Source organism: Belonocnema kinseyi, chromosome 7 (genome assembly GCF_010883055.1).
Source record: "Belonocnema kinseyi isolate 2016_QV_RU_SX_M_011 chromosome 7, B_treatae_v1, whole genome shotgun sequence".
NCBI lineage: Eukaryota > Metazoa > Arthropoda > Insecta > Hymenoptera > Cynipidae > Belonocnema > Belonocnema kinseyi.
The window spans coordinates 101,471,452-101,483,731 of NC_046663.1; the positions used below are offsets into that span (position 1 = coordinate 101,471,452).

The following is a 12,280-nucleotide window of genomic DNA, read 5'->3' on the forward strand; positions in this document are numbered from 1 at the left end:
AATGAGCAGGTGCATTATCGTGATGTAAAAGCCACGAATTGTTTTTCCAAAGTTCCGGACGTTTTTTGCGTATCGCCTCTCGCAAACGGCGCATAACTTGAATGTAATACTCCTTATCGAGCGTACGACCTTGTGTTAAGAATTCCTGATTCACTACGCCACGGTAATCAAAGAAGACAGTGAGCAAAACCTTCACATTTGACCGAACTCGACGTGCTTTTTTCGGTCTTGGAGACTCAGGATGCTTCCACTGAGACGATTGGGCTTTAGTTTCGACGTCATAACCATATACCCACGATTCATCCCCAGTTATAACCCTTTTGAGAAAATCAGGATCATTATTGACTTCATTCAACATCTCCTGAGCGATGGATCTCTTGATCAAAATTAAGCAGTTCTGGAACAAATTTCGCTGATACACGTCTCATGTCCAAAACGTCCGAAAAGATAGCATGGCATGAGCCAACCGATATGCCAACATCTTCAGCAACTTCTCTGATGGTAATTCGGCGATTTTTCTACACCATTTCTTCCACTGGTTGAACGTTTTCATCGGTTGTTGACATGCCGGAACGTCCAGGGCGAGGTTCGTTTTCGACATCCTCTCGGCCTTATTGGAACAGCTTGTACCACTTGTACACATTTTTCTTACTTAGAGTAGAATCATCGTATGCAACTGTCAACATTTCAAGACTTTTAGAGCACTGGATTCCATTTTTCACACAAAATTTAATGCAAACTCTTTGTTCCATTTTTTTCGAAAGAAGAAAATCGCCGAGCACACCAAACCCTTCTAACCTTTTACGCCTCTGCCAGAAAAACAACACGAGCTATATAGTCAAAACTGTGAACATATGATCGTGACGAGTGTACCAACACAACAAAACAAAAAATTTAAAACTTGAATATACGTAGACCGCGAAAATTGAAAAGTCACCTTACTTTTTGAACACACCTCGTATATTAAAGTTAAAATCTTAATCCCTATTTTAGAATATATTTTCAAAAATAAAATTTAAAAAACAAAACATGCAACATATAACTGTTGCATACATTAATCAATATAGGCCATTTTTTCGCATTTGCAGACTTATTCTTTAGAAAAGTAGGTATGTATCAGCTGATAAATCAATATTTTCAACTAATAAAGTTAGGAAAGTGTTTCCAAAATGTGTTAATCAATACAATTAAATATGCTTAATAATTAAAAATTTCTTCCTTTCAGATGACGTTTTGGTGGTTCTGAGTTCGCGAACAGAATACGCACACATGTTCGCCAGCAGCATCGAAGTGAAGAGAAAAAAGACCATTTGAGAATGCCTTTGTCCAAAATCACGAAGTCCTCCACTTACGCGAAAACATCGCGACTCCGATAGTCCACTTGTGAATAAGAGTAACAGCCCCGTGTAATCATGAGAGAAATTACAGATTATAAGCTAATAATACTACTAATTTTATATCTAGTGATGTATCATCGCTGGTGGTGAACAAGCCGAAGCAAGCGTAATGCAAGAGAACACAACCGACAGTTGGGCAGAATTGACAGTCAAATCAGCATATAGAGACTTAATTCCCTTGTAGGGGCCGACGAACTCGGTTGTTAAACATAACTTATTTCTCTTAAAGAAATGTCATGTAAATAATAGTGGCTAAGTACGAATGTTCATTGTCGGTGCATCCGAGTTGGCATCTTTGAATCTAGGATTTTTTTCATACAAGATGAACGAACGAGGAAATGTTTATAGAAATCATGTGAAGAAAATGTCTCATAAGAGCAAATTCGAAATTGTTGTACTACCAATGATTTTCTTATAGTCTTTAGAAATAGTAAAAAGGCTATATTTTCTTTGTATACTCAGAAAAAAGATCTGTTGATGTTACACATGTCCTATATTAAAATAATGAAAGCATAGTTTTTCATGCAGAGCTGAAAAAATTTCCTGTAACCTTTACAGAATTTTTTAGGTATCCTATAGATTAAGGCACATTTTCTATAAATCTTCAAAGAAATTTCGTTAAAACCATGCCGAAAGTTCCGCAAATCTTATAGGATTATCTTTGTAAATATGACAGAAAAATGCATGCTGTCAGCATTCTGTAAAATAGCTATTTATTCTTCTTGAAATATTATAACTTTCAATATGTCCTCTCTTTCTTAGACCCACCTAAAACTATAATTATATTGAAACAAATCCAATTTTCCCACTGCAAATAGTGTAGTTTCTGATTCTCTGAGTCACCAAACTCTAAAGACATAACGTAAGTAAGACGATAGAATATTTTTTACACGATGAAGTTTCTGCCAACTCTGGTATCGTGAATTCAGATTTAGAAAAATCGAGAAAGCCAATGCACTGGTGCCTAGAAAATAGAAATAGTTTTAAAATGAATCCATATTAGAATGCTCAGGGTTCGATGGCTCGAAATTTACTGTACATTGGCGCGTCATACATTGAAGGAATTGCTTATAAAAAGAAAAGAAAAAGCATTGCAATTTCTCAGAGTGTTTATATGAAAATGTTAGGTTTAAACTATCAATAGAAATGCTCTAAAAATTCTCAGAAGAAAAATTCTGTGTTTTATATTTTGGATACCCTGCGCTCGAATTTCGAGTCTCATCTCATGCATAGCTTAGAGGCGTTGGCCTTTAATGCGAAAGGCCAAAAGATTCAGGTGGGGGGGGGGGGTGAACCCCATAAACACCTCCCCTGGATCCGCCACTGGTCTCATGCATTACATGGTGGAACTAGAAAGGCGTCACTACACCTTTTCTAATTCTACTATTGTCTTATTGATTATTAATCATTTAGCTTAGACGAGCATTTCGAGAATAAAGATATTATAAAATTTATTTATCTCATTCAGTAAAAATACATTCTTCAGTATTTAATATGTAATATATGATAAGACATTGGTCGCCGCAAAATTCGCTAAATATAATGGAATTAGGCGTACGCGAACATACTGACTTATGTGGAGTAACACAATTTATCGGCGAATTAAAGCTTTGTTAAAAAAAAGTAAATCGATCCATGCTTCCATCAAAACGGAACCATATAAATCACTAGAAAAATATATTTCAAACACATTCATGTTCTTTTCTTTCTTGAAACCTCAGACTAAGATTTCTACTTTCTTCAATCTGAATTTTAGAACGAGTTCAGATGAATTTTTTTTTTAATCTCCTGATACAGGTTGCAACATTCATACTAGGGTCATTCATTTTATAAGGCAAAACTATGATTTCCCAATCTTTACATGCACCCTAGCCTAAATTGTACCTTTTTAGTCAACATATTCTTAAAAAAAAAAGATTCAATATCCGACGATTATTAGATTTATCCTTTTAATTTATTTTTTTATCATCTTAATGTCTTGAAAATGCATGTACATTAAACTTCCATCCATTTCAAAGGCCTTTAAACGTACACGTTCGATAATAGACAGGCTTGCGACACCCCTACCTATATCGCGACCTTCGGGTTATTTTTGTCAAGCGACGTTCATTGGCTGCCCCGTCCTTGTATCGATGAGTGCGCAGTAAGAAACTTTTTCAACTACGCATGTGTCGAAAAGTGCGGATCTATTTGAAATAAATAAGGGACCGTTCAAAATATTACCTAACGCTTCTTCCTGATATTTACTCCCCTTCCCCGCCAAAGCACACGTAACGCTTAACAAATTTTCACGTTTAAATAATTAATTTCATTGAACATAAGAAATAGTGCCATATATAACATTTCATAAAAAAATTACAATTTTCCAACTAAAAATCGATATAATAGAATCAAAGAGCTACTCAAATATTTCGCGGAATAGTGAGTATTGTAGCATGCCGTCACAGTCATGCTAGGATATGTCGAAATTTCAAGAAGGTTAGCATAATTCTTGGCATGGAATTGCGATTACATACACCTTTTTGGAGAAAATATTCGAAACTTAAAAGTAGGTTGCAAAGGCCTGAATAGTTATATTCCTCAAAAAATTTGTCTGCACTTCCATGACGTCGTACTAAATTTCTCAATTCAACAAAACGAGGGCTTCCCGCTCTTCGGATCTGTTTTTAATTGGCCAGCCACTGACATGGACGAGACCGCATTAGACCGTAATGGGAGTTGACGGAACTGCGCAATTTTTTAATATGCCTGTATAAGCCATAAGGGATTTAGAATAGGTGAACTTTCAAATATGCGGTCTATAAAATAGGCAGAAAATCACGGTATTAAATTTGTATACACATAGAATAAATTATCACAATCATTTTACATAACTGAATAAACATTTTTAAACTCTCATTTTTAAGGAAAATAAGAATTTTATCTTACTTCTTTCACATTTTTCTATAACAATTTGTCATACGGGGTGCCAATTACAAAATACAATATGTAAAGTAAAAAAAAGTTACTTACTATGAAAAAATTGTAAAACAAGGAAAAAATATTATATTATCCTTGAAAATAAGTTTCAAAAATGCCATTAAAGAATTTACAATGATGATAATATAAAAGGGGATAATTTTATACATATATACATTTATTATATGTATTTTCAAGCATTAGGAAAATAAGCACAACAAAAAAGCAATAGAAATACTAAACTCAAATAGGAGATTTTAAAATAAATTCCAGAGTAAATACAAAGTAAATAGGGACATACCAATTTATTTATTTCACCGAGGTCTGTTGCAAACTAATTAAAAAAAATCAGATATACAACTTTAATAATTATAAATATTTTCGAAACCTATTTGACATATCAATTGATTTTTTTCGTTCGAACTTTGATTTTCAAATTCCATACATAAAAAAAATGTGACATTTATGTAAATTATAGAACTAAGAAGAACTTTTATATAACATAAAGAAAATCAACTTTAATATGAAATCACAGGCGAAAATTTTGTTTTAAAAATAACGACAACAATCATTTTTAAAAACATTCGAAACTTTAATAAAATCGCAGTTTTTAATTTTTTAACATTAAAATTTATCTTGTGAGTTTTTTTTATCTAAATTTTTCAGAATTTAAGGCTATCTTCGAGTTTTGTTGGTTAAATATTAAAATTGACACCTTGAAATGATACTTTTGGAGGTTTTGTTCATTTTCCGATTATATTTGTAGGTGGAATTTTTACCGAGAAAAATTAAAAAAGCCGGTTAAAGCTGGAAACTAACTTCAATATTCTTTTCATCTACGTTAATACCTCGTTGAACTAAGCCTTAGAACATCATAATTTTGAGCCGTTTTAAAAATTACTATTTCAGTAATAATGACTGGTGACCAACGTGAAATTTTCAGTTTTACTTTAAATTTTGTATGTTTGTATTTTTCGCTCTAAAAAATATTCATCTCCGAAAATAAACGAAACCTCCAAAGTGACGAATTTCAAAGTTCAATTTGTAATATTTCAACATCATAAGTTGAAAAAGGGCTTAAATTCTTAAAAGTTTAAGGAAAAATCGAAATAAAGAAAAATCACTAGGTGTATGTCATGGGCTAGATATCTAGTACTGTCTTACATTCTGCTTTCCGCCGAAGCTTTCTTTAAACAAGAAATTTTCTACTACACACTTTTCAGTTTATAAATGCATATTTTAAAATCACAACTACATAAAATGTGTCGAATTGCACACAATTTTAGGTCCTGGAAGACTTCTAAAGGTCTAATCATATCCCATTATGCATTTTTTTTAATGTTGTTGACAAAAAAGCTACAAGTTAGACTAGTGTACGTGTTCAGATTCCAAAATCATTTCTTTCCAATCACCGTAATGCATAAGTAATTATGACACATGTATATACGTATATAGTGCATCCATAGGAATAATTGTATAACTGTATATATATATATAGCTCAAATAAAATATTCTTACGAAGTAGACTACCTATTCATTCCTTTCTTAAAGGTTCTACAAATCACAATCTCCTGTAACTGAGAAAGAATATTAAGTACGTTGAGGAAGATATTTACAAAATTAAAGAAAGAAATCGAGGGAATACAATAGTATTCTTTCATGAAGAAAAAATAATTTGGTCATATGGTCATAATATAATCAAACAAAGGATTCTGATGTTCAACGAATTAGTCAAATTAGTCAATTAGTCAAAATATTCCTTACGTTTCGACCTTATTGTACGTCTTCTTCAGAATTAGTTGTCACCTGTAGTGAAAATTCTGTCCACAAGACATTTCAAATTGATTTCGTCACTTTATTTAATTTTGGACTGAAGCATTTTAGTTTGATTCTTTAAAAAAAATTATGCTTTAATCTTTGTATTCAAAAGTAGTCATTTATAAAAATTACTGTTGAATGGAATTGAAACCTCAAAAATCGTATTGAGGTCTCAAATTTGTAAAAACTACATTTTAAACGGACATTCGACTCAACAGTTAACTACACACGTCCGTCCAAAACAAAACACAGCGTCAGTTTAAAAAATGTAGTTTTTACAAATTTGAGACCTCAGTACGATTCCTGAGATTTAAATTTCATTTCAGCAGTAATTTTTATAAATGATTACTTTTAAATACAAATATAAAATCACAATTTGTTTAAAGAATCAAACTAAAATGCTTTACTCCAAAATTGAACAAAGATACGCAATCAAAATTTGAAATGTCTTTTGGATAGAATTTTCATTGAACTCTGAAGAATACCTGCAATAAGTTCGAAACGTAAGGAATATTTTTACAAATACATAATGATTCGTTTAACATCAGAATCCGTTACTTTATTGTACTATGACCGTATGTCCAAATTAAATATTATTCATGAAGAAAAACTACGTTATTTAAATAGCGGTCGGAGAAATTTTAGCAGTGAAGGAATACTCCAATTACACTGAATACACATGTATAAATAATATTTTTATTTAAAATTAACAACCAACGTTTCCAAGATCTTATGTACTTGAAAGTCCTTGTGTCTTAAACAGCAATTTTTCGAAAAGATAAAAGTCTTATAAATTTCTCGAAAAATTAACAAAGACAGTAATAAATCTTTACAATTGCAATGCATCACATAGAATTTCAGAAACGATTCTTCATAGAAACTTAAATTTTTCAAACGGACCCATCAACTTTCTTGCTTTTGGCGGAAAAAGGATTTATAACCTTTTACTTTATTTTATAAACATTATTTAAGGGCTCCGTTAGGTCATTTTAGCTTAAGATTTTTAACAGTTTTTTTTTCTTTTTTATAAAACCTGTCGAAGAGATTGATCGGGTGGCTGTTTCTGGGAAATTTAAAAATGGATATATCGCCATCTCGAAGAAAGCAGGTACGGGAAAAAGGGGCATCCATATGTACGTGGCCCTAAAAACAGGGAAGGGGGTCAGCTAAAATATCACGGACGATTACTTAAAGGGATGGGGGTTGAAAGCCGATTACATAATATTTTTTACTTTCTTTTAATTAGTCAAACACATAATAGGTAAAAAGTTAAATTGTTTTTAATCGGAAAGAATCTGACATAAAAATTTCAAAATTAAAAATGTCTCATAAAAAATTGCAAGCCATTGGAACTTTGTGAACTTATTTTTCCACCATTAAAATTAACAGAATGTTAATTTCTCATAATACTTCAAAATGGTTAATTCGGCCATTTTTGTGTATCTATATTTTTGTTGTATTTTTAGATACATGTATCAATAATGATAATCGTCGAAAAAGTGTTTCGAACATAACGATTATTTACACCATGAACATCGAATGACAGCCACATTTTTGTATCCTTGAATTTCACAATGTGTTGCACAAGATTCTCCGAAACTAATATCAACTGCATTTTCAAAATATTCTGGTTTGTTAACAATGTACCCACTTTTGTACCAAGAATGTTTGAACAAATTTACGTACTCGGTGAAGATAATTGGTCGTTCCCGTTGGTATTCTTTGTACATTGATATGTCTGTTCTCGGGTGCAGTTTTCGCTACTGTTCTAGGGCAATGGCCACTCCATGCGTCAATTAATAGAACGCTATTTGGTCCCACGTTTGGAAAATATATTTTCTCCAACCAAATTTTGAAGTGATCTAACGGGAATGTAATATAAAAGTAATTTCAGGAATCGCTTTTTGAATTTACATGCTTAAATTAAAAGAGTTATTTGTAATTTTTCATACCTGAAGTAAGTTTCCCAGATTTTGATGCTTCTATATGAACATTTTCGGCCCTAAACCGATTGGCCTCTACTACTGGTCTAAACTTGCCACTTTGTTCCTTCAAGACTAGAAACAACGGTGAAAAAAGTTTCCCTTCACTTGATATCAGCGTGTGTATTGTATAACTATGTGTTATTGCTGCCACTGACTCAACGAGGCAGTGCACTTGTTTTTCTCCATCGACGGCGAAAGTTCTTCTTGAATGCATTTCTAGCTGAAAGCCACTTTGATCAAAATTATAAACATTTTTTAATCCAAATCCAAACAAATGTATTAATCTTCCTGGATACTATTGTGTGTGCACGCTTAAACCAGTGGTTTGAAGCGCTAATCTGAAATCTTCATGTTCTATTTCCTTCTGGGCTTGCAAGGCCCATCTCCGTAAATCTCTGTCATTAACAGTGATGCCGGAATCAAGTGCTGATTTAAAATTTTCCAATAAAGTCACAAATTCTAGCAATCTTTTCCCTATAGGTACCACCTTTATTCTCCAGAAGTCTACGGCTCTTAATTTATAATCGTAAGGTACTTCTTATCTGTCTTCCGAACACTTATCTGTGGGTATTGACCAGTTATCCCTACATAGGGCATCGGTGTGAAAGAGCATTGTTACACCCTTGTTAGGCACTCGCCAGTTTTTCTGGCCAGTACCACGTTGAGTGGTTGTGTGCAAAAATCACTTCTAAGGACAGCTGGGAAATTTATGTTCCAACCCAGATAGGAATAATAAAGCTTGTAGAAATCTTCGACAAGAATTTGGACATTGCCGACGAGCATTTGGTTTACGAACACGAACCGCAATTAAGGAAGTGTAGCATCAATGTAAAAAGTGAACATTATTAATAACCGTAGTAATGCATAAAAACGGGAACGCTCTTGTCAAGTTTTCGAGCGCCTTAATTGGTTTTGAATATTGACGGATAATCTTGGGACGGCTACATTGAAGGCCTAGAACACATTCGTGCGAGAGACTGAGAGAGGTTTACTCAAAGCTCGAATCGAAAGCAGCCGTCCAGCCCGTGAAGGGTTGCAGCAACGAGGGAACGCCCGGCAAGGGGTGTGGCAACGTGGTACCAGCCCACAACAGGGTTACGGCAACGAAGGATCAGGACCCTGGACCCCCCTGGAAATTGCAGGCCAGATCAATAATACAAGCCAGTACTACTTGGAACTTCGAGGGCGCCCTTCGACCAAGGACCTCTTTGGTAAACTTCGCCATAGCGGTTTACGAAAGAATATTGTGATGGCATACCAATGTTTATTTTCAATATAACATTCTTATAAGGTCAACATGGAAGCGAACATATCTCTCTTTTTTAACTTTTACTATTTTTGACGAATATGTCTTAAACAAACAATTTTTATTTCTTTGACTTGACATAGTTCACTCCATAAAGTTACCAAGGACTCTCTTCATTAAATTGTTATATGGCTATGCACATAGTTGTGTTTTACTGAAGAGGCCCTTCGTTAAAGGGCGAAACGTTTATTAATAAAGAGATTTTTTGGACCAGTATAACGAAAAAATTTAAGATCTATTATTTGAATTTTTTACCTGGTCAACACTCACTAACATCATATAAAATGTACAAGTTGGTGCAATTAATTAACGTTTACGGTTTTTATGAAAATCTTAGAAGAATTATTAGAATGCCCAAATGTCTCAAATGCCCCCGGATAGTGAACCGGAAGAGAATTCAAATTGATTCCTATATCAATTTAAATCAAACAATTTAATTTCTGGTGATTCGGGCTTGCACTGCCTAACATAGGAGATACAATCGAGCTATAACCGTTTACAAAACATTGATTGAAATCAAGTATAAAGTTGTGTTTCAGTGCAATATATAATAAGTATTTGCCTCCGAAACCATGTCACTTATTTAAATTTAAATTTCACACAATTTATTTGACCCCTACTTTTTTGCGGATATTTTTTTCGACCAATCAAAGGAGCAACGGTCAAAGACCCCTTTATTGTTTAATCACCGCTGATTCTATATCATGATTTTCGTAGCTTAACAATTTTAAAATCAGAACACTTTTTGAATTTTCGTCGGAGGTCGGTTCCCTCCATTCTACAAATTGTATTACTAACTGTAGCGTTCGTCGATTCGCGTTAATTAATTGAGGATTACTAATTTGGCAACAGGAAGACTTTTATCCCGAATTGTTGGATGGATGCGACGAAAATTATTATTTCGTAATATTGGACTGATTTTGTTTTCTATCAAATTAATAACTCGAGCCTTGGCGGCCCTGGTCCAAGTTGCGCCAACTGAGGAGTAAAACTTCTTAAGTAGTGAATTTATTTAAAACTACAAAAAGATGTCTTTACTTTGTCTCATTTGGCGTCCAACGTGGGGAACTTCGGAACATTTTCGAAAATAGAGTATATAATTAAAATTATTTTGTCTACTAATAGCGTCCGAATTTACGAAGTGCTTATGTTCATAGAAGGTTTAAAGCTTTGTGTACATGCATGTGTCATTCTTTGCCTCGCAACTGAATACTCGTAGCGTGTTTGTAAATACAGGCTTCGTCACTATTAAGGTTATACGCTACACTTTTCCTGCTTAGCTACCGATTAAAATCTTTCATCGCTTTTAAGTTATGCGTGAATTTAAAGTTTTATTCAATGAAATAGAAATAATGTACTTAGTTGAAACTATTTGAAGTGATTCAACTGATTGTTATATTGAAATCTTATCTTATCATGTAAACCTGGTTTGACATTTGAGGTAATATCGGTTTATCTGTCAATTTTATAATGGTCGGGAACCTGAAAAGTTTTATTGTAGGCTAAAGTCGAATAGCAAAGACCTTGCTCTTGTTATTCGACGATAGCAACATAAATTAAACCGCTTAAATACACGGTTCAAACGCAGCAGTTATAAGTCGAAAATAGACTTGAAAATTTACGATAAATACATGATGTTGAAAAAATGTAAACAAATCGACTTGAGTCACATGATTATACGATTCAAATCTAAATTCAATCTTGCTCGTCGAATGAGACGTTAAATTTGTCAAATAATTTGAGTAATATAGATGACTCAAACGAATGAAAATATTAAATATGCGAAATAAATGTGCCAACTTCAGAGTAGCTTAGGTCTTGCCCTGGATATTTAGCGATTGTTTCGGAGTTTATATTGATTGTTGTCATTTGATTAGGTCTTGACCTGACAGTTTGCAGCAATAAACAAAATGAAAATTTAAAGGGTTAAAAGTTGAATTGTTATGTCTTGCCATGACTCTTTGAACTAAATAAAATATTATTGAAGTTAAATAATTGAATCTTACTTTAATTATTTAATAAAATGTTTGAATTTTGAAAATTTGAATAACTTAGGTCTTTCTCTGGTTGTTTCGCGAAATAGTTAAAAGTTATATTGATTAATTGTCAGTCCATTATGTCTCTCCTGACAGTTGAAGACTGTTAATAATAATTTTTCTCGTTGTTTGTTTTTCTCATTAAAGATGTTTTTGGATTCGACTAATAGTGTTGTTCTCCAATGTTTATACAACCTATACATTTTACTCAAGTTTTGACTTTAGACTTTTCTGCTTCCGCGTGAGTTCATTTTGGTTTCCACAAGTGTGTGATTTTTTGCTACTGCACAGTAGCTTCAACAAGTGTAATTTTTGTTCTCTCTTTGAGTTTAATTAATAATTTTGTGAAGTGACTTTCCCAACTCGATCTTCTTCTGGTATTGCGGGAAATGACGAGTCGGAAGACTTATACCTCCGGTTGCGTCGGGATCGATTGTTCTTGAAGAGCAATCGCGGTCGTTACTCCCGGAGCCTACATCTGGGCGAATTTCACAACCAAACCAAAACACTTTTTTGGAAATGGTCAGGATAACTGGTGTGTCAGATTCAGGGATTTAAGCTTGGATTGAAATGGCGATTAAGGTATTTAAATCTATGCACAATTCAATGGATTACAAATCAACGAGGATTCAATCAAGTGAAACCCATTGGTCATAATTAAGTCGTAGCTGTTATTGATTATACTTCGGATCCCTTTTTTCGGTCGATGAACTTAACCTTGTCAAAGTGTGCTGACCCCTCGCTCCCCCGTGCCGGAAGTAACGATTTCATGAACATTAT

At 33.5% G+C, this 12,280-nt stretch overlaps 2 protein-coding genes across 3 annotated transcripts in view; one reads left to right on the top strand and one right to left on the bottom strand.

The window, feature by feature from the left end:
* The window catches only part of LOC117177030 (lysophosphatidylcholine acyltransferase), a 66,233-nt gene extending 61,833 nt beyond the window's left edge, over nucleotides 1-4,400 (top strand). For both annotated transcript variants that reach the window (XM_033367489.1, XM_033367490.1), the window contains exon 12: nucleotides 1,226-4,400. In XM_033367489.1, coding sequence (XP_033223380.1) covers nucleotides 1,226-1,314 — 89 coding nt within the window. In that variant the 3' untranslated portion in view covers nucleotides 1,315-4,400. The remainder of the gene's footprint in view (nucleotides 1-1,225) is intronic.
* Nucleotides 4,401-7,005: 2,605 nt separating this feature from the next.
* Nucleotides 7,006-8,566, bottom strand: LOC117177031. The gene is made up of 2 exons (XM_033367491.1): nucleotides 8,126-8,566; nucleotides 7,006-8,035 (listed from the first exon to the last, which is right to left on the bottom strand). The coding sequence occupies exons 1-2, from the start codon at nucleotides 8,370-8,372 to the stop codon at nucleotides 7,809-7,811; spliced, it is 474 nt and encodes a 157-aa protein (XP_033223382.1). The 5' UTR covers nucleotides 8,373-8,566; the 3' UTR covers nucleotides 7,006-7,808.
* Nucleotides 8,567-12,280: the final 3,714 nt, after the last annotated feature.

Coding starts and splice junctions, on each gene's coding strand:
- LOC117177031 (XM_033367491.1), bottom strand. CDS start 8,372: ATGCATTCAAGAAGAACTTTCGCCGTCGATGGAGAAAAACAAGTGCAC. Junction 8,036..8,125: donor ATCTGGGAAACTTACTTCAG/GTATGAAAAATT, acceptor CATTCCCGTTAG/ATCACTTCAAAATTTGGTTG.